We start from the raw sequence: 23,768 nt of genomic DNA, 5'->3' as shown, positions 1-23,768 counted from the left end.
TTTTTCATAGGATTTTTAATAAATGACATTTTACAAATAATAAAGTAAAACTAAATGAAAGCAAAAGGATTCCCATGCAACGGTGGCAAAGTATAGTTCAGTTATCAAATGATTTTCTATTCAACATTTTAAATGCTTTCAAATTTCTTATACATTTTTAAGGATCACTAAGTAATTCATTCTTTTTTTTTCCAACTATTAACAAATGATTAAACTGGCTGACTTGCTTAAAAAACAGAAACGCATTCTGGTGAATTTAATTCTATACTCAAATTATTTTTGAAATAGGATTTTAAAGCTATTTCTACTGTATTGCATTTTCTATTTTAAGAAATAAACGATTCATAGTAAATTAAAAAATAATGTGCAAGTCACATGAAAGGTGAGAAACAATATTTACATGAGAGGAATATTAAAAAAATGTCTCAGTATTATTTCAAAACAATGAATTATTTCAATGTTATTTTTCCGACAAAAACATGAAAATAAAAAGAATGTCATTCAAAATATACATTCTAACCGTTTGTTAAAGTTTTTTTTTTTTAACAGAACAGTTACTACACTTTGATCTTCGCCTAGTTTATGTATACAGTAAGAATTTGAAAGCTTTATTTTTTGTGAGTTTAGTGTAAAATATTTCTTTTAATAAAATAAAACAAGTTAAAACAGTGTCACAACACCAAATTCTAATTCCAATCATGTTAAATTATTAAAAAAAAAAAAAAAAAAAAAAATCACATTTCTCCAAATAACTGATGCCGAAATACCAAACAGAACAATATCTGACACACATTGTTAAAGCAAAATTAGTAACTTATGTTTTCTAAATAGTATATTAATTCAGAGTACTAAGTTTTGGAAATAAATTTATGTAATTTATATTTTACTAGCCTGGGTGCCCGGCGTTGCCCAGGTGTTGTGAGGTGTGTGTTGAGCAAGAAAAAAAAAAAAAAAAAAAAAAAAGTGGTAGTAGACAGGCAAGCTCAAACCCGTACCGCAGAGGAGGAAAAGAATATGGGGAGGGGGGGGGGGGGGGGGAACAAAAAAAAAAAAAAACATGACGTCTTTGCCATTATGTCAATTACCAAACCGGAAGTGGCGAAGGTTTAAATTAAGGCTAGTCAATCGAGAAGAGGCGATGACTTTTGAAAATATCGGCAAAAAAAAGCAACCCCTCCATGTAGAAAAGTGCCCAGTTGAGGGTGAAGAATTGATGTTTTTAGCTATTTTTTTTATATTTGTTGTCCGAAAGGCGAGCTTCAAAATGATATCGATCTCGTGAAAATCCATCGCCTCTGTCGAAAGTTTTAGGCAGACATACAAACATACATTTAAACAGACAGGTGAGATTTATATATTAGATTATATTTCTATATTATTCATACTATTCAAACTACTAATCTTATCTTGATTACCATTTTTACAGTTTCGTAAAATGTAACTTTTGACCTTCTTTAGATACATTGTTTTTTTTTTTTGAAAATCTAGTTGAACTTGAAAATTTTAGTTTTGAACTCAGGAATTCGTACAGAATTTTGAACTGGACAATTCATTTAAGTGGGTAGATTCTTCTCATTCAGTCAACATTGTATATAGAATAAAAGTGTTAATATGTTATTGAATCTTCAATCCTAAGAAGACTGTCATTTTGGACTTATTGTTAACCAATGCTATATTTTTATGACTACAGTGGAAATCCCGATAGGCGGATGGTGAAGACTGCAACACCTTTCCTGCAGCTGTGCTGGCTCTGACCATATTTTTTTATTTTTTTTTTATTACATAGGCATCACCACTTATCAAGGCCAAGAGGCCACTTAAGGATAAGGGTTAAAGAGCGTACAGTAGAAATTGGACAAGATAGTAATCGTTAGTAATGGAAATTCGGTAAATTTGTTATTTGGAACGGCTCATCAAAAACTTGTTTACGTTAGACTTGAAGACAACCATATTGTAGTCAGCTGGAAAGCAGGAAAACGGAAGAAAATTCCATAGGCGTGCAGTTCTAAGAAAGAAGCTTTGTTCATGGAATCTACGTTTAGGTTTAGGCATAGATAAAGAGTGGGGGAAATTAGTGATAGTGTTTTCTGCTAGATGGGTATTTCTTGTGAAAGTTTGGTGACGGGGGGGGGCATAGATTGGAGCTCAGTCGAACACTTTCCAGAGACAAACTCGCAACATCTCTTCTGTGAGAAAGAGGTTGCAGGGAAGAGAAAAGGACATCCCCTAATAGGCTACGAAGTCTATTTTGAACTCTATCAAGGCAGGATAAGTCCTTTCCAGCAGCTCCTGCCCCTTTCTGTTAGATTATGTCTGCAATTCTGAGAGGGAGACCCTGGTAACTGGGCAAATATGGGTCTTCTTATCACCCACCTAAGCCTGCATCCAGAGTGCCAATTCCAACTTTGAACTGTATAACCACAGCAGATGCTGCAGTGCACCAGACAAGATGCAGAATGCCATTGTCTTATTAGACAGAAGGTTGCCATCATTATCAAGCCATGAATCCATGTAGACAATTCTAGCATTATTTTTTTTTTAAGTCTTTAACCTAATCTTGTCTAGTTCGGTATTATTACTACTTATTATTGTATAATTACTGTTATTTGGAAGCGAGGCAATGATAATAGCCTTTTAAGAAGACAAAGTATAGAATTAAATATGGCAACAAATAGAAATAGATTAAAACACCAGTAAAGCAATTAAGTTTGAAATGCTGTCAAGGTTCTGGAATTTTACTAGGTCAAAAGTTTGAAAAGGTGCACTTGAACAAGGTCAAAGGTTATATTGGCCGAAACGTGAATATAACAATACAGGTGAGAATAGTAGTCTGAATAATCCAAATTCACGAAACCATTATAAATTAGTGACAAATGGATCGCATAAGCTCAAAGTTTGAATTTGTCTTTATGGGATATCATTCGCTAAAAGACTACAACATTTGGTTGCTTCAATAAACCAGAGTCATTTAATTAATAAGGCAAATTAAAATAATCGGTTTTACATTTCACAATTTATTTCTCATAACTTTGTGTGTTGTTTGAAATTGGTGTATAGCAAGCATTTTCATCTGAAAGAAATTTTAGTTTTCCTTGTGATTTAAGATGTCAGTAAATTAGAGTGCTCTAGGTTTGAGCAGAGCACTGTCATCAGATGTTTGATGGTTGAGAAGTGCAAACAATGTGAAATTTATAAAAGTTACGCGTGTGGAGAAACATATTGTAATCAAAAAAGGTTTATGGATGGAGTGCTGTGAAGAGCAAACAAAGAGGTCTTTAATTTTTCAAGATGTTTTAAGAACAGTAGAAACAATTGGTCAGTTAGGTTGAGAACTACCACACCATTCGTACAGTTCAGATTTGTCCCCTCTTCTCCAATTCATCTTAAAACATGTTGAAGGGAAACATTGTAAAAAAAAAAAAAGAAAGTCTCAAAACTCAGTCCACAAATTTCTACATTTAAGGAATAAAAAAAAAATCTTGTTTTTTGATGAGAAAAACATGCTTTAAAGAATCCGAACATGGTCATTTGCCATTGCTGGAGATTTCGGTAGTAAAATGGAAGAGTTAACAAGGGTGTGTAATATTTTTCTTGGTTTCTCTGACAACCCTCATCTCAAAAAAAAAAAAAAAAAAAAAAAATTAACGAATTACTACATAACAGAGTTAAAATAAATTTCGTCTAATGCCCCCTACCCCTGTTCATAGTGCCCCCTCTCCCCCGGTAAAAAAAAAAAATGTGCCCATATTTTGCCTGAGGCAATGCTGAAAAAGGATCTTTGTGGGTGTGTCTTATGTAGCATTTAATACTTAGCTAGATACAGAGAACTTTCCTTGATATAATAGAAAATAATCTTTATTCTTTAAAACACATTTTTTTTCTAAAAAAAAAAAATTTTCCTCAAAAATTAGTTTTATTGCACCCCCACCCCAAAAAAAAAACACATCCTTATTTATTAAATGACAAAATACAAAAAGAAAAAGTAATTGATTTCAATTTTAAAATGTTACATCTATATATCAATGTCTTTTCGTGTAGTTTCTAAGGTTTGTAAAAATTATCATTTTAATTATCTTAATATTTATTGTAAAGATGTGTTTTCTTATTGATTTTAATATAATTGGTTATATATATATATATATATATATATATATATATATATAAAATCCGTTTGAGGCCTTATTTTTGTTAATGATGTTGTGCTCATTCCAAGTAAAGACTTGGCCTTTAAGCCAATATTTTTCAAAGCCAATATTTTATTTTTACTCCATGTCGACCTAAGATTAACAGAAGCCAATATTTTTCTATAATTTGTCCAGAGCCAGGTCAAAATTAGTGAAATGTATATAAAGATAAGACATGTCTCTGGAAAAGTTATTTTTGCAAGATTATTTATCCATATTTTCATCATTTTATGTAGAACCCTAATGCATAGGAATAGTAAGGGCAGCAAAGAGAAAAGCAATAAAGGCATTACAAAATAGAAACTGCTTTAACATGAATTTGATTCAAAAGAGCCAATTCATGAAATAAGAGAATACAATAAAATGTGTGAAATGCTCTGGGAATAACTCAATCTTAAATATAGGAAGTGGAATTGCTGAAGCGATTTTCATTGGCTGATGGTAAGCTTCACAGTTTCTTTTTCAATAGAATCATTTAGTTGAAACATTCATGTAGTGTGAAGCACAATGTTGCATTCGAGAAGGAGTTTTCTTTTGAGAAAATTCCATGGGTTGCTAGTGGGGCAGTTCTGATGATTTCAAAATTGAAACCTATAATGAAACCGGTTCATTATTGGTGATGAATCTTGGAGCATCAAGAAAAGGGGTCAGATACATCCAGCCCTTGAGTGAATTTTGTTTGGTCTGCCACCGTACTTCAGGCATGATATGAATATGTTTGTAGTTATTTTATTCATTTTTTTTTTTTTCAAATATTACTGTACTAGTATAAGTGATATCGTTTATCATATCTAATAGTTTTTTTTTTTTTTCAAACACACAGAAAATTTATTTGCATATATAACATAATATATAATAACATTGTTGTCCTCCATGACAATGTAGCCAAAGTTGTTTGGTCCTTCTCATAAAATCAGCATATTTGGCTCTCACAACCCCTGATCTAGATGTATTTTATGATTGATATTAAACATTTTTTTTTTTTAGTAGAAATGATATTAACAAAAGATTATTTTCTTTGGGAAATAAAAATATATTTTAGCAAATCTGAACTAAAGAGTGTTGATTTTTATTTTTTCAAGCTGCATTTTACTTTGAAAATATGATTTTAAAGACTTCAAATCTGTTAACGATCACAAAGACTATAATATTCCATAAGAATTGCTGAATAAAATTGATCAGCATTTGTTTAATGTGATAATGTTATACAAGAGAAGAATGGGGAAAAACAAAAAGAAAAAAGAGAAATAGGCATTAGAATCTGAGCACATGCAATCGTCAGGTTGCAATCTGAGAGTACAACAAGAATGACAGTATGCACAATGTTTATCTATGAAATGCTAGTAGAGAAAAAAAAAATGGTGCTGGGTGAAGGACAGGATGTAGTGTTGAATGGAGTGAACCACTTCACATTCCAATAAGGTTAATTAAATTTGGATTCGCTATATACGATATACCTGCATTTATGCCTGAGATCATGACCTGCTTCCAATGACTTCTTCCTTTAGAAAGGAGAAAAGAAAAAGAGAAAAAGGCTCACGTTAGCTTCACAAATACTGAGGTTTCAGGAGGGAAGGGAAAAGGGCAGGCCTTATAGAAGACCGTGATTAGTACATTCAAAAAACGAGAGGGGGGGGGGTCATGGCAATTCCTACAATAAGCAAACATGTAAAGAATGATGAAGAGGATTATGTGCACATCATGTGTGTAGTTACATCAATACAAAACGGTAAGGTAGCAACTACAAACTGGAGACAGCTTCCCCCCACTCCCTCAACATAGGTTCGGTCACAGTAAACAAGTGCACTGACAAGCAACAGAGGGAAATAGACCCGAAAGGCGTCGCATGGATGAAGGACAGTGGTGAGGTTGGAGGTAACGTGTCAGTGATAGGCCATTGATCAAGTGACAACAAGGGCAATATAAATTAATACATTACGACATAAAACAAGACAGGTGATTTGGAATAGCAGTGTCACAGGACCAGCAGCACAGGTCAATTGGTCACAGGCATAGTGGATCCTAACTTTGTTTTGTAAAACACACATTAATATAGTCACAGTAGAACCCCGGGATACGGTGGCCCTAGGATACGCTTTTTTTTTCGGGTTATGATGTGGAATACAATGTTTTTCTGGACCCTGGTTATGGTGTTATTTATAATGTTATTTGACTATATTCTATACTGTATTTTATAATTTTTAATGCTGTATCCCAGGATTCTACTATATATATATATATATATATATATATATATATATATTAATGTGCTCATGGAAAAATAAGATCAAAATGCTCAATTACATTTGTAAGAGCATGGTATATATTCTTTTTAATATATTATACAATAATTTTATTAGCAATTGAAGCTTTCAATTTCACATGTGTATGGAAAATTTTGCCTGATGGTCTGAAAATATGCATAGACTTCTGGTGTATCCATGAAACTGAAGGCATCAATGGCTTATCAAATTATTGCATAGCATCATATGAAATTATATAACATATCTATCACAATGTAGACAAAACTAAGTGCAAAGACTAAACAACAATCACGTATGAAAAAGGAAACCAAGTGAACACAACTCGCACAGAATAGCAAATATTGTATCATTTGAAAAGAGCACATCAACAACATGAAAGTAGTTTGTCAAATGCATACATTTACAACAACATCATAAAGTTAGATGTACATGCAAACATTTATAATTTTTCAAAACGAGGCTTAGTATAAACAAAATAAAATCAGCATTCTGTTCAATAAAAATCATATAATTCATGAGAATCGTGAAAATACAATGAAATCGTAATCTTTTTTATGTCTAATAATAAAACAAAAAAAAATGGATATTCATTTATTTTTTTTATTTGCGGACTATTATCCTCATCTTCATAGTTGTTATTGTTTCACAATGTTTCAGCCAACTATTCCTCTGGCCTTCATCAGGTTGTTAACCACGACGGGATAGGAATGCTGAGTCTCCATCCTCAGTAATTACTGCCTTCCATAGTTTTTGTTGTCTCACCAACCAATGTTCTGGCCTGCTTTGGGTAGGATTGAAATGGCCATCTTCAGACAATGCTCATCTGAAACTGTGGCGCAGTGGATAGAGGTGTTAAATCTCTATAGTTCAAGGTGAGCATTGTCGGAAGATGGCAGTTTCAATCCTACCCAAAGCAGACCAGAGTATTAGTTGACCAAAACTTGCTGAAACAACAAAAACTATGGAAGGCAGTAATTACTAAAGATGGAGACTCAGCATTTCTATCCCATCACGGTTAACCATCTGAAGAAGGGCAGAGGAATAGTAGGCAGAAATGTGGTGAAACAACTATGAAGATTTTAGAGAAGAGGGAGAGGAGATTGATAGGGTGATAATTGAAAAGGTTAGTCCTTTCATCAGAATTCTTGTGCACTGATACCACAGCTTCCAGCTATTAGGGAAGCAAGATTCAGCAAGGCATTTATTGTAAAACTTGGAAAGTACGAGGGGGCTAGCTCAGCTGAGCATTTCTTATTTAGTATAGCGGGGATGATATCAGGCCCACACGCCTTAGAGGAGTCTAAGTTTTTTATGATATCGAGGACATAAGGGAAGATTTTCACATCACCTAGTGTGGCTTCAGTGTGCATAGGGAAATTTGAGAGGGAGTCATTCATTGGCTCTATGGTAGAGTTAAAGGTGAATTGCCGAGCAAGCAGTTCTGCCTTCTTGGCTGCTGTGCATGCAATCTTCTGGTTGTTGGATAATGGGGTAATTACTGTTGCCCTTTATTCAATACATTATTATAGATTTTCAGAAATCACGAGTTCCTATCTTTTACGATTCTATGCGTTTCCTGATTATTTCAGCATGCTTTCTTTTGGTTGTCGCTATTTATCTCTTAAAATGATTTCTAACATCTACGAATTTTTGCCTATTTGTATTTGACTTATGACGTATAAATCGGCAGAATGCATGCTGTCTTTGTGCAATGGCAGCTGCACAATCTGTAGTGAACCATTTTACTTATGTCTTATTAAATGTTGGAACAATTCATTTGAAAATAGTAAAATTAAAGTTTTAGCATCAGCAACATAAGATAATCAAGAATTACAGCCAGACAATCTCAATTTTTGTAAGGAGTATAGAAGGCACAAACGTAGGACTACACATATGACAACACTGTTCCTACATTAGTGTAACCCTTATCACCTGTTATTCTTGTAGAAAAGATCCAGATTGCCCTAGAAAGCCATACATCTAAACAGTAGAGGTCAATCCAGGGATTATTATTACTCCTAATTTTTATAAACAACTTCCCTCATGCAAGATCGCCATGGGCATGGAATATGTGCCTATATAAAAGATGGCTTTCCATGTGGTAGGGACATCTCCAGAGAAGATCCTAACTTACCCTATATGTTCTTCCGGGTTGCACTAGCTCACACTACTGCATTTATATTTACTATCTATCGCCCCCACAATAGCGGAGTTACTATCTTTAAAAGCATATCTGAGAAAATTGACAAAGTCCTATCTGCTTATCCTTCAGCTAACATTCATGTATGTGGAGACTTCAATGTTCACAACGTGGAATGGTTGACCCACTCAAACAAGACCGATGATGTGGGGAGGTTCCGTCATGATTTCTCAATTGCTTATGAACTCACTCAGATTGTTCACGAACCCACCCATGTGCCTGACAATGACGGCCAGTATGAGAATCTACTAGACCTTTTTCTCACAATTTGCCCTGAACTATGTTCAGTTTCTGTTCTGTCTCCTTTTGGATCTTCCGATCCCTCTGTTGTATCAATTAAGATAAAAATGAAATGTAATAAGTCCCCAGCCGCACCTCTCCATCGTACAGTATATCGATACACGATGGCTGACTGGGATAGCTTCCGTACATTTATATCGGATCTTCCTCTGCGTTCCATGTTTAAAAAGGATGTGTCCTCTATAGTATCAAACCTGACGGAATGGTTAATTGTAGGTATAGATCGTTTCATACACTCGAAAAAGTTCCAGCAAAAACCTAACAGCCAGCCATGGTTTTCTCCAAAATGTGTTGCTGCCATTGCGCACAGAAATCACTTTTTCCACTGGTTCCAACGTAATAGATGTATGGAAACTAAAGCCGCTTTCAGGACTGCCAGCAACCATTGTAAGAAAGTAATAAAGAACACAAGAGAGTTGTATGCTCAGTCCGTCAAGTCCAAAGTAGCTGAGCAGCGGCTTGGTTCCCACCAGTTTTGGCAAATAGCAAACAGAATCCTGAACAAAAGCATGTGCTCTATCCCAACTATCATAAATGGACCGGAAGTAATCTCGTTAGTATCAGACAAAGCCAAACTCTTTGCCAAGAACTTTGCAGCTAATTCTACCTTTTGCGACCAAGGCCGACAACCCCCAATATTTCCTCCTGTATCAGAAAACATGCTATGTGATATACATATATCTGTACGTGATGTTGCCAAGCTAATCAAAAATCTTGATTCCAGTAAAGCAACTGGCCCTGACGGTATTCTAATTATAGTACTCAAAAAACTTCAACCAGAACTAGCACTCATACTTACAAAACTGTTTAAACATTGTCTTAAGGAGAATTGCTTCCCATCACCCTGGAAAATCTCATCAGTATGCCCTGTATTTAAGAATTCTGGTGATCGCTCATCCCCCTTTCAGTACAGGCCAATAAGTCTCCTGTGCATCATGAGTAAGTTGCTGGAATCTGTGTTAAATAGAGAAGTTATCAACCATCTCAGCAAAAATAACCTTCTTAGTGACACACAATATGGTTTCCGTTCTGCTAGATCTATAGCAGATGTGCTTACAGTTATATCTCATAGGATTAGTGAATCTCGACGGAGGCTACCTTTCTAGGGCTCTTGACATATCTAAGGCCTTTGATAGGGTATGGCATAAAAGTTTACTTCACAAGATCTCTAGCTATGGTATAGCTGGAAATGTCTTCTAAATTATTAAATCATTTCTTTCTGACAGGGTCATAAGAATAGTAGTTGATGGGCAAAAATCAGAAGCTTACAGTATTAATGCTGGAGTCCCTCAGGGGTCCATCCTGGCCCAACTCTTTTCCTCATCTACATTAATGATCTTCCAAATCACATCCTTACATCATTTGTTGACATTTATGCTGATGACACTACAATCCATGGTAGCACATCTAAGTCAGTAAATGACCAAGTTCTCTCTGATTCTCTCACCTCTGATCTTGAGCACGTGGTACAATGGGGAAAGGAGTGGCTGGTTACTTTTAATGCATCTAAAACCAAGCTTGTCTCTTTACATCATCAACGTTCTGATCCACATCTGGCGTCAGTTGAAATGAATGGCTCTTGTCTTGAGGAGACCTCAAGTTTTGACAAGCTTCTGGGCTTGACCTTTACTCCTGATCTTAAATGGAACACGTACATCAAATCTGTTGCCAAGGCCGCTGGAAAAATGGTGGGATCCTTCTATTAATCCAGTAGATATCTCACTGCTGATGCAATTCTCTATCTATATAAGAGCCAAGGATGGAATACTGTTGCCACATCTGGGCAGGAGCTGCTAGAAAGGACTTGTCCTGCCTTGATAGGGTTCAAAACAGACCGTAGTCTCATAGGAGATATCCTTTTCTCTTCCCTGCAACCTCTATCTCACAGAAGAGAAGTTGCGAGTTTGTCTTTGCTGTATTGTTATTTTTCAAGTGTTCGACTGAGCTTCAGTCTATGGTTCCCCCCTCGCCAAACTTTCACAAGAAACACTCGTCTAGTTGAAAACACTATCAATAATTCCCCCACTCGTTATCTGTGCTAAACCTAAACGTAGATTCCATGAACAAAGCTTTTTTAGAACTGCACGCCTGTGGAATTGTCTTCCGTTTTTCTGCTTTCCAGCTGACTATAATATGGTTGTCTTCAAGTCTAACATAAACAAGTTCTTGATGAGCCGTTCCACTTGTTAACAAATTTACAGAATTTCCATTACTAACGATTACTATATTGTCCAATTTCTACTGTACACTTTAACCCTTATCCTCGAGTGGCCTCTTGGCCTTGATAAGTGGTGATGCCTATGTAAAAAAAAAAGAAAAATTCTTGCTGAGAGTTAATCATTCAAATCCGTTGGCCTAACATTCACAGGTAACATGAATTGGAACAAATACATAAGATATTGTCAAATCATACCATGCCAGAAAATTTCTCATATCTTCTAGTATCCTACCTCTCTATAAAGCCATTAGCCACGCAATGAGTATTTTTGTCACATTTGAGCTGGTGCACCAGCACTAGCCTCTCCCTTTTAGACAGGTCCAAAAAAGAACCTCTAATCTAATAGATTGCACACTATCAACCAAACATGAGTCCCCTGCCCGATTGCTGCAATGTTGCATTAATGTGCTTCTTTTACAAATAATTCTAATGAACTTGCTTCACTGGTGCTCCTTGACGTAAATACCTCTGACTGATCTGTCAGTCAGCAAAACCCTGCCCCTTCACAGTAGCTTCTTTCCTAAAACTACTAGCCTTTAGAGTTCTCTTCCTACTCAGTTTCCCTAACTGTACCAACACTCAAAAGTTTAAATGTAATGTAAACAAACATCTTGCTACACAACTTCCCATTTATGATGATCCTGTTGGTATGGCTTCTAACTTCACCTTGTTTGGGGGAGAATCGAAGTAAAAAAAAAAAAAAATCACGGATTTGTTGTTCAGAGTTAAAGAAATGAGATTATAAACTGATTTATATCTGATGCTGCTAAAGTTTGCCATTTCTCAAATATTCCACGACCACCAAAAAATACACGCACAATTCATTTGTTGTACTAATCGTACATTTTACTTCACAGAAAAAAAATGTTAAAAACTTTTATAAATAAATCGAACAGCTAATTCTATTTTAAGAATTTTCAGATTTCAAAATAAATATTAAAGTAGTTTGTTGGGATAAACAAATATTTAAATATCAATCTATTAATCATTTATTCTCATAGCTAAAAAAACAAATGACTTGAATAAATATCGTTGAGGGGGGGGGGGAATAAAATATATTTATATCACCAATGTCATGTAAAGAAATAAATTCAAAAATTATATTGAAAAGGCAAAATAAAATTTATATCTGTTAAAAAATATTTTATATTTTAAAAAAAAAATTAAAAAAAAAAAACAACTGAAGTTCTACTGAAATGTAGAAAGTTTTCAGAGTTGAAGAAAAAATAACTTATTTTGTATTAATTCCAAAATCAGAAAAACAAACGGTCATTCTTTTTATGCTATTTCAAGTTTTGGTAGCTTTGAACAAGTCTCTTTAATTTGCTCTATTGTAATGATCATGCCATTCATTTCTTAAGGAATATGTGCATCTATTTTAAGTACTTTTATATATATATTAGTAGTAACTTATGAAAATATGCCAATTAAGCACCACAGAATTTTTCAGGTTTCATTCTCACGAGGACTCGACAAGCTATTGCATGGAATTGATGTTACTATCTATCTCTAATCACATATTAAGCGTGATAGCGAAATATATAAAATATTATATCCCCACATAAAATTTTATGTAGATACATGAAATAATAATAATATATACATATAGGGTGTGCGTGTGTTAAATTGTAAAAGAATAAAAAAACAAAAAAAAACTTGATTGTCATACTGCAATACATAATTGTAATACCTAACTGAGGTTCTAAAAAATTGTATTCCAATCATTTTTGATATTAAATTTAATTATTTTTAACCCTCCTCCAAGATTGGTTATCAATCAGCAAAAAGCAACACCAGAGTTCAAACATGCAAATAATCTGGAATTCTTGTTTAAAAAAAAATAAATACTGAAAATGTTTTTATGAACTTAAATAACAAGTGTGTTAATTCGTCGACTAGGAAATCAAAATTCAAAAACTGTTGATGATGCAAAAGAAAAAAAAAATGTTTAAAATTCAGACTCAATTTTAGTTTCATTATTTTGTTTACCAACACGAGAAAACATTTAAAATTTATTTAATATAATATTCAATGGCACGCTCATTATGATAGAACCAAATATGAAATTTATTGAATGCTATCAAAAATGAAACGTGCACAGAGTTTGCATTCATATTTAAAAGATCAAAAAATCTATTTAAATATATCAAATTAGTAGAAAAAGGAAATAAATCATTCAAATTAATTCAAACATCACATTTTTAAGATTATTGGTAGGACTTGAGTTATCATCCTTGTAAATAACTGGCTCAAATGCTAGGAGGCACTGCGATTGCATAATTTGGATCACTTCAGTCCACACGTGACTAACTTCCATGCTAAACATAATTATGTCAGTGTTGCTTTGCTTTTTAACAAGGGTTCACCCCCCCAAAAAAAAACTTTCTTCATAAATCTTCCAAATGCCAAGTTGAGATGCAAGTACATTTGTATTTTGCACATCGTTCTTCATCTAAACAATTTTTGTGTTTAGTATTGATAAGATGTATTTTTAAATTTTAAATCCATATTTTTGCTGTTCACACATTCATGTTTTTAACAGGTTTTCCATATCCTGTCAGCATTACTAAGATATTTCAAACATGTGGCTAACTTTAATATATGGGATTCGATTATTCATATTTATACTATCACTAGCAGGACTACCTGGTGTTGCCTGAGTATATGGATAACAAAATAAAGTTAAGCAAAATGTGTATAACATTTTTTTCTCTTTTTTTTTAAACTTTCCCTGAATAGCTGCATAATCAATCGGCCATTTTTGCTTTTATTACAAAGATTGAAATTGTTATAACTTATTTTTAACTGATTAAAAACAATTGAGCAAAACACTTAATTAAATTTAATTAATAAAAAAGAATGTTTAAATTAGGTCTCTGCTTGAAAAATGTTTTACTACTGATAAATACTGAAAAATGTATTTCATTAAATTTCGTACGATTGGTGTCTATGAGGAGAGTTGGAGTACATGTGAATAAAGGAGTAAAAAATCTGCCTCCATCATCTATATAGGATTTAAAAATATAATACGCACCAGGAATAATTATCAAAAATTGATGGAAAATAAAAGTTGAGTATTTAAGGCAGACCAATATTTACCATACCTTACTGATTAGATACTTTTTTTTTTATTTAACTTTTGTTAATAAAGCTATTAACATTAATGAGTTGAGGAAACTCGTTTTTAGTTTATATGATTATTAAAAATTTGCTATTAAAAAAATTTGAACAAGTAAAATGTTGCTTGAATAAAAATTTCGTTTTCATTAAAAGACAATCTTATTTACTAGGTTTAGATTTTATAAAGTCAACTAAATGCTTGCGCTTTCCCCTCACTCACAAAAGCTACAACTGTATTCAACTTTACTGAAGCCATTTCACAAACAGAAAGATTTCAATAGAACTTCATCACAAAGAATGTAGTAGCCCTCGATGACCTTTTGCTTTTGAACCTGAACCAACATCAAAAAAAGCCAAAGTAAAATGAATCCCATTTTCCTGGGGCTTAACATAGAGGAATGAGGAGGGGACATGAAATAAATCAATGACTTAAAACGTAATTAGAATACCACTTGTTTAAATCTGGGTTAGTTTGATTGATACAGTCTAGAGGGGGGGGGGCAAAATGTGAGAAGAGCCATACTTTAAATTTGAATGAGTTCCCCCATTTCAAGACTAATTGTAATTAAAAAAAAAAAAAAAAAAAAGGAAAACTTTTACGCAAAAGAAAAACAAAAACACCTGCAAACTTTAAATTATGAATTTCCCCATAATGCATCATGATTGGAAAATTTGAATGCCACTGTAGTAAACACTACTAAACAAGATCTTTATAATTTTGGGAGGCATACAGGGTGTCCAAATAAAATGTGTATATATGTGGAAGGGATGGGTGGGTTTTTGTTTATAATAATTTACTATGTAGAACCGGATTTTAACTTTCAGAAATAAATTGATCTAAAGAGTGGAATGACTTTGTGAAAACTAATTTTTTAGCCACAATATGAAAAAAATATGCATAATAGAAATATGTGTAATAATAAAATTAAAACCTTGATTGAATCATAAAACAATAAAAATAAAGTTAATTAATGAAATGCCCCTCTACAAAGCAATATGCAAATTAGTTAATCTTATGACTTCAATTACATAGATATACTGAGTATATTAAAAAAAACTCAAGCTTTATTCTCAACATTAATTTGGTGTCTTAGTATCTGTGTGATAAACTACCCAACATTATAAATATATCCCAATAAGGCTGCATAAAAGCAAGATATTTGACCCCGCTAGCCTTGTAATAAGAGATGCTAAAACCAAAAAATAAAATCTTGTGAAAAGAATCTCAAATGGTAAAACAAATACTGCAACTTTGTTGATTCAAATGATAACCGACATGTTAAGGAAGGGGGTTAGAAAGTCACCGGATAGGTGCATTAAAAAAAAAAAAAAAAAAAAAAAAAAAAAAAAGGATCAAACGAGCCAAGAAAGGTGTTAACACCTAAAAGTGCGTACTTTAGGAGATAAAAGCTGTGCCTGAAATGATTAATTCTTCAGAATCCAAGATTTTGGTGAATCAAAATATATACATTTGATCAAAGGTTATTGACGTTTAAGAGCATTCAAAGTACTGGAGTGGGGGGGGATAAAGTTGCTGATAATTAAGTAAACATTTCTACAAAAATATATCTAGTTTCATCCATGCAACTAAATATTAAAAAATTGTATAAAGTGGATTGGGAAATATCCCGGATTTGTTTTTGTGCCTAACATTTGGTCTCTTCAATTAGTTAATAAAGGATGAATATAAAAAAAAACAAAAAAAACTGACATTCATAAAAGTTAAAATTCATAATCTTCTCTAAAATCCAACCATATTTAGTACAAATAAACTTCTATGTCTGTCTGGTCCACTAATTTCCAATCACAAACGTCCAATCTTTTTTACTATCGCAGTTCAATAATAAGTAGGGACACTTTGTCTCATCAGTAGGTGTGATACTAAATGAGATTCACATTTTTATCTGTAGTACAAACTCAACAATTATGTCTACAAAAATAATCTCTACATATTCCTGAAATGAAGAGGGCCATCGCAGGCCAAATAAGGGCCATGCCAACTGTGGAATACGTCAGAGTTATTGACGATTTTGCATGTCAGATTCAGTAACGTGTTCATCACTGAACTGCGATAAAACAAAAACTGTAAGTCATTCATGATCTAAAATTTATTTGTATCACAAACGATTAAATTGTAGAATGATTGGCAATTAACACTTTCATGAGTGGCATTTTGGGGAGATTATCCTATATTAGACATTTTTGACCATTAAAAAACTGGCAGAAGTTATAATGTACAGACTTAGGGTGAGTGCTTTATGCCATACTTCTAAAATAATTTTTTTTCCCCCCATTTTCACACTAAACTAGGCACAGTGTCACTTTGATGTAGGTTGGTTGGTTGGTTGTTTTTGTTTTACGGCATATCAACCCTTTTCAGGTTATTTAATGCCGAATCAAAAGATTTAGAAAAAAAAATTTTAATAGATTATTTGTTGTTTTCAAGTCTGTTTCTATTTAACCCATAGTTGGGACCCTAACGGGTACTACCACTCCGGGTCAGAGTGGACCTGGGAGCAATGGCAATTAAAGGGTGGCTTCAGACTCCCCAAAGCCTGCAAGCTTGGGCCTCAACACTTTAAAGTCATATCCAAGACCTTGATGTAGGGGGCTACTATCGGGGACAGTAGTTGCAAAATGTGGTATTGTGATGTCTAATTCCTATCAGTGCAACTAACTGTGCATCAAACAGATACCATAATACTTAGTCCACTGCACCTTATAGCAAAGGTCCACACAAAATTTCACTCAGATCAGTCTAGTGGTTTCTGAGAAAAAGTGGAACAGACAAGGAGAAATATAATACAGATTCCTGAATTAAGTATACTTTTGTATACAGATGAGCAGAAAAGTTTGTCATTAATTTGATAAATTTCTTGAATAAAAAAAAAAAAAAATATTTCACATGTTTTTGATTTGTCTTGTCCATTTTTAGCGCTATCCTCTTTTCCACTGATTTTTTTTTTAATCAACATTTCTGCATTAAATGACACAAAAATGGTTGATTTACAAAAACTTTTAAGACCTTGTCCATGAAGACTAAATGACTGTAACAAAGCCTGAAGCGTCTTCAGGAATTCTGTATATTCCAGAATTCTCTTTAAGGCACCAAGATTTGACCTTTATTGTAGATAAACTTTTCCATTCATTTTTCAATAAGCATTTCTACATTAAATAATACACAAAAAATAATGGTTGATTTACAAATGAGACAAAAAACAAAACAAAAAATGGTTTACATCTGAAAACAATACTTAAACAACAGAAGAACATTTTTTACGGATAACAATCAAATTTTTTTCCCTTTTATGCAATTCCTGTTTTACCCTCCAAGACATAAGTTCTGTTTCTGGATAGGAAGCATTATTTCTTAATTGTTTATGTTTTAAAAGTATAAAAAAATCATCCGTTTTAAAGTTGTTCCTTTTGCACTAAATAGCATTTATAAATTAATCCGGGTTTTCTATGCAAACAGAGACAAATCTAAACATTCGCATTTACACCTTAAAAAGATAGCAATCAAAATGTGTTATTGAACTGAACGAGAATGTAAAGTCATAGTTTTTTTCCTTATTTTATTTTTTTCAATTTGCGACCAACCTGACTGTAACAGAAGCTGCTTTCATATACCCCCACCTCACCCAGGCCTCTGTTCGGTCATGTTTTTGCTATAAACTCTAGAGGAGAATCAGCATTTAAAGTCCAATATATCTCGGTGGAAACGCACTCCTTTTCTCCAGGGAAAGTTCCCACATTCTCCTTGACTTTATCTTTATAAACATCAAGGATATTGATTTTCAGAGCTATTAGCAGGGCTATCTGGCGTTATTTGAAGCCCTGGAAAATAAAACGGTAAAATGTGCGTAATGTCTTTCTTTTAAAACATCTTTGTCTTTCATGTTACTGCATGATCAACCGTAGACTGCTTTTCTCTCTAATCCATGCGCAAAATTTTTAAATTGCTTAAATATAATTTTAAAAAAATTAAAAGAAAATAACGGAAAAATAAATCAGCATTCAACAATTTGACCTACTTTCAGTTTTGTTTTGCAAACATTTACCAGTAAAATTGAACATTAGTTTTTGAGGGAAGGTCCAAGTATAGTGACATATGTTTTAAATAGTTTCTGGTAAATTTATCATCATTAAGGCTAGATCACCAAAGTTAAGCAACGTTGAGCCTGGTCAGTACCAGATGTGTGATTATTTGGGAAGGCAAGGCATTTAATGTACCGTGAGGTAAAATACCAGGTTGAGAAACTGACGTGGTCTAACCTTCTCTCGAGGGTAGATGGGACTCTCAAAGCCATGGTGGGCAGCCCATCTAGTGATGGCATCACTATAAAAAAATACCCTTGATAGCCTGGCGAAGCATCAAATATTCAGCTACCGACAAGATTTGTATTACACTACAAACTCGTGTAGGGAGTCCAATCTCGGCTACGGCCGCACTGGGATGGAAGAACACAGTATTTTCCAAAATTTACTGAGGATCTATCTGTAATCTTGCCCAAAGCCTTGAACACCAAATTACCATTTTAATTTTTTTTAATTTCTATAATTTCCAACTAACAATTCAAATAAAATAAGGTAAAATGTCACATTTTCTTTTTACAGATATCCAATATGAATAAAGAGACTTCAATATCTTTGTACCTGCTTTGATCAAAATGAAATATACATGTCCAAGTACTGATTGATGTAGTTTCAAAATATATAAAGTTAATGCAAAATTATTTTTAAATAATTAAAATTCGTAGGAAGCGTTTTCTTTTTGGATGTCACAGATGTCTGAATTGAACAGAGACCCCACAATATTATTGTACGCTGTAAAGTATTACCTCCTCCTTTCTTAGGAGAGTTAGGGTTTATTGCCTGTACAGCATTTGTGATAAAATGACAAATGTAGACACACTTGATCCTATCTAGAATGCCCCTTTTTGAGGGAGTTGACCCCCCCCCCCCATCAAAAACATATGCAAGTTCAACCCGCCTTTGGTTTATATAAAATGGGTGAATTTGAACTAAATAAAAACATCTTTTGTCGCATTTTAGAACGCTTAATAAAATGAAAAAGTCGCAATTTCATAATTGTTGAAATGAGAATTAGTCATACATAGTTTTCATCTTTGTTATTTTCGCAACTTTTACTCCATGTATCCTCTAACCATCTTGAGGTGCATCGTTTCAACCATGAGAACCTAATAGCTGAACATGGGGGAATCTTCGTCAAACTTGGAATCTTTATGGAATTTCAAACTGAGCTTTTTACTTAATTCAGGAGTTAATTGTTCTTTTGCAGTCAATCATGACTGTGCACAAGTGTTATGGTATTTTTTTTAATATCTTATCTTATTTTTTAGTTATCACCATCTGTAATAAGGATTAAACCTTCAAACCCCTCTCTTTTTTTTTCTTTCTATTTTTATTCCCATTCAAACCCTAACGAGGTATATTACCAATTGGATGTAAAGGGGCTACTATTTGGGACTATGCATAGGAAAGATGAACAAGATGTTAGTTTACATTACATTTAAACTTCTGCATATCAGTATAGTCAGGGTATCAGGTAGCAGGAAGGAAATTCCAAATTCTTCCCTCAAACAGAGTAGAAAGTTTTCTTGCATTTATGGACCTCAACAGTGATGGAGTGTGATTTTGTTGCTAAGCGGGTTTGGTGGGGATATGTACATTGAGGCGGCACAAGGGCAACGAGTTCATCAGAGCACATTCCATTAAAAAGTACTTGTAGAACAGGCACAGAGATGAAACATTACTTAGTTGACAAAGTGAGATCTATTAGATTGAAGATTCCCTTTTTGGACCCTATTTAAGAAGGAGAGACTAGTGATAGATGCACTAGACCAGATGTGGTAACAATACTCCATGCATGGGCAAATGATGACCTTATAGCGGTACAGGATACTCTCAGGTGTAAGTAGTCTTCTAGCACGATAGAGGGACCTACAAATAATAAAATTGTTTAACAAGTAGTGCTAATAAGTACTAAGACAGCATATCAACATAAGATTTGGTTTAAATCTGATGAAATCCCTACCAGGATTGTCCGCATTAACACATTGTATAAAAGCTAATAGCATTAATTAATAATCTGTTCTAAGAGAAAGTCTTCTAAAGGTTAAAGATTCAATCTTTACTACAGATAATAATAACTAAGAATAATATTAAACTATTATTATTTAATCCAATGACGTAAGATTTACAAGTGTATAACTACTTGTGTAGTTTCTGATTTTTGATCAAACACAAACAACTCATTTATATAACAGATTATGTAACCTACCTTGCTATAGTTTTATATTTTTTCCCCCAGAAACTTGTGTTAATTCTAGCTAATTTTCAGCTTTGTGTTTGTCCATGACGGCTGCAAATAACTGCAACAAAGCCTGAAGCTTCTTTTTTTCGTTTTACTGAACTTCTTCAGGAATTCTGAACATTTCAGAATTCTCTTTGAGGTTCAACAAAGGCACCAAGATTTGACCTTTGCTTTAGACAGCCAAAGCGAAATCTCAAATGTACTTGAATTACAGAGGTCAGAAAAAGAAAGTTGAAAGGAGTGGAGGTGGCAGAGAGACAGGTATTTTCTATTTATCCTAGGTTTAAGGCAATTGTGAAATAACACTTTCTATAGAGTAGGTAGAAAAAAGAAGACATTTTGTTACATAGCATTATAATTACACTAACGTGAAAGCCAGATAATGGCAAAAGCAATCATATCGCTGAGAGTGTTATAGTTCCTATTTAATTGCCTCCCCATGAAGGTATAGATACAAGGTTGGTTTTAATGTTGAGAGAATCCAGCTCCTCAAAAATTGGAACCAAAATAAAATATGCCTCAGTCTAGAAGGATTTATCCTTCATTGATCAAGGACAGCAACAAAGGAGTGTCGTATCAATTCTGATAAGATACCCAGCTGTTGCTGTCCTCTGACAGGATTATTACTACATTTTGCTCATAGTAAAAAGTCTACATAAAGTGTAATAGTTAATAAAAGGTCATTTATATGAAGTCTTTCAATGGACAAGTATTTTGCTGATATTAAATAAAAGGTGGGTTAACCTGTAACTCTTTAATTATTGGAAGAATAATAAAGATTAGTCTAATAGCCGTAAGCCATAGTTTGCAGTCAACTCACTAAGTCAGCCATCTCTTACCAAACTACTGTCTATCACTCTCAATCTGTTGTGTGATTCTTCTACTTATTTTACAGTGTCTATTATTTTTACTTTCATCATTTTTCTGTTTTTTAACAAAGGCAATAACACTAGGTATAAAACAGAAGATTGGTATAGTCCATTATAAACAATATTACCACAAATATTTATACTATTAATCAATAGTGAGAGAAAGCAGAAAGTGACTAATTTGTAATGTTGCCCTTATTTCTTTAAATCTGACTTAGCAAATTTGCCTTTTGCTGATTCATATAATCCAACCAGAGCTTAATGACTGGCACAACGGGTCAAAGTTTTTCTAGTATTTAATGTCTTTTTAAAAAAACATAAATAGTTTTTAAAAAAAGTGTATCATTTAAAAAATTTAAAAGAAAAAAAAAAAATTGATTCATATTTATCATATATAATAGCAATCATTTTCAAAATGAAAACATTTGGTTTACTTTCTGACGAATGCATTATAGACTGGTTTGCAGATTTTTTAATATTTTACTTGAAAACAAATTTTTCATTACAAAGATAATTTTGACACCAAAAATGTTTAAAATCCTTTTTACACACAAAACCTAATTTCAAACTATGATCCAAGTGTTTCTGAATTTTTGAGATGCTAATTGATGATTTTTAGCATTTGGATCATTCAAACCATTGATCTCATCGTGTCTGTGATTTGTACAATGTTTTAACCCATGTAATCCCAGACCTTCTTCAAGTGTTTCTTGCTGAACTCTGGAATCTTTCTATCAAACTTTGGAATCTACATGGAATTTTGAAAGGAACCCTTTATTTAATCCACAAGGTTAGCATGTTTTAGTTCTACCCCCCCCCTCATCACGCCATGGTCATAAAACCGTTAGCAATAGACAGAAGCCACTAAGCTAATTAGGGATTGGATAAAACTTGGGATTATCACAATAGTTAGACAATCCGAAAATGTGGCCGTGATACGATATTCCTTCACACAATTCTGAGGCAGCATGTTCAGAATGAAATGCGAAAGGAGATCGCCGATACATCTCTGAGCAAACACCTGTGTGATTATGTGGATGTCGTCGCAGCCATGACCATGTAGAAGTCTTAATTCACAGTTGTATTCTTCATATCACTCTTGTTGAGAATTGAACCGTCAACCTCCAGAAGAGTGTTGTTTACAACTAAATTTTATCTAGTACCTTATCCGTTATGCTACAATCTAATATGACCCCTCCCCAGGGCTTGTAATCCATCAATCAGAAAGTAAACCAGATTCAACTTTCATTATGTATGACAAACATAGATCATTTTTTTTTTACCACATGATACATTTTTTTGTGGAAAAAAAAAAAAAAAAAAAAAAAAAAAAATTAAATTTACTATTCCTTTTCATTATCCATGAAAAACAGATTGTAATTATTTACATTAAACATGTTTTATTATGAAATAAGCAGCTTTGAAATAATGCCGAACTGTATGTTTTTTTTTTATGATTCCCTAACAGTTAATATTAACCGAATCACTTTGCTCCATATCTATATATAATGCTTCAGCAATAAGGGAAGTCTTCTTAACATCAAAACTATCATTCTTCAACTAGAACCAACGAAATAATGGTCAAAGAAAGTTTCCTTTCATCATCAGCTTCAAAGCAGAAGGCATTGTCTGCTATTTTGTAAACATGGAGGGGAAAATGGGGGGGGGCAGGTCGATGCATCAGAGGTATTTATTTCTTCCAATGGAAGACTGACATAGGAGCCCAATCGGGGCCTCCTCCTCCTCCTCCTCCTCCTCCATCAACATGAGAAGGGCTGTAAGTTTGTTGGCTGCAGTACAAGAGTTGGCAGAACAGTTTAATGATCAGACAAAAGAATTCAAAGAGAGAAAAAGTAGTCTGGTTACTGGAGAGAGAGAGAGAGAGAACCTTCTCTTCAACTTTTTGTCCCCCCCCCCACCATCACCACCACATTTTCAAGAGAAAGGGAGAAATGCCAATCCAAAAAAGAAAGTTCTCGATATTTGTTTACATAGGAGAACACCAACTTCTCGGCTGCCTTAAGTGATGAAATAGGAAAATAGTTTCAGCAGAGGCAATCTTTCTTACCAGGAATTAGTTTGCCATTACCAATGGTCATTTTAGTCTTGTTTTGAGTCAAGTGAAGAAGTAAATATGGATTCAAAAATCAAGTCCACTGAGGAACATATTTACAATAGCAAAAACCAAATAAAACTTAAAAAAAAGAAGAAAAAAAAAAAAAAATGTGTATTCTTGGAGAAATCTAAAATGAAAGCTGATGCCCAAGGGATTTTAA

The 23,768-nt window shown here is 33.5% G+C and overlaps 1 protein-coding gene across 8 annotated transcripts in view; it reads right to left on the bottom strand.

The window, feature by feature from the left end:
- The window catches only part of LOC145300079 (segment polarity protein dishevelled homolog DVL-3-like), a 284,306-nt gene that overhangs the window by 108,385 nt on the left and 152,153 nt on the right, over positions 1–23,768 (bottom strand). For 5 of the 8 annotated variants that reach the window (XR_013872349.1, XM_080144458.1, XM_080144456.1 and 2 more), the window contains exon 4: positions 5,642–5,686. The exons of the other annotated variants lie outside the window; for them this stretch is intronic. Coding sequence is in view for 4 of the 5 variants with exons in the window: in XM_080144458.1 (XP_080000584.1) it covers positions 5,642–5,686 (45 nt within the window). In the remaining variant the exon portion in view is untranslated. The remainder of the gene's footprint in view (positions 1–5,641; positions 5,687–23,768) is intronic. 8 annotated transcript variants of the gene reach the window in all.

This window comes from Euprymna scolopes, chromosome 2 (genome assembly GCF_053919585.1).
Source record: "Euprymna scolopes isolate OS-2025 chromosome 2, ASM5391958v1, whole genome shotgun sequence".
In the NCBI taxonomy this organism is placed as follows: Eukaryota; Metazoa; Mollusca; class Cephalopoda; order Sepiida; family Sepiolidae; genus Euprymna; species Euprymna scolopes.
This window is presented reverse-complemented; position numbering and strand designations above follow the sequence as displayed.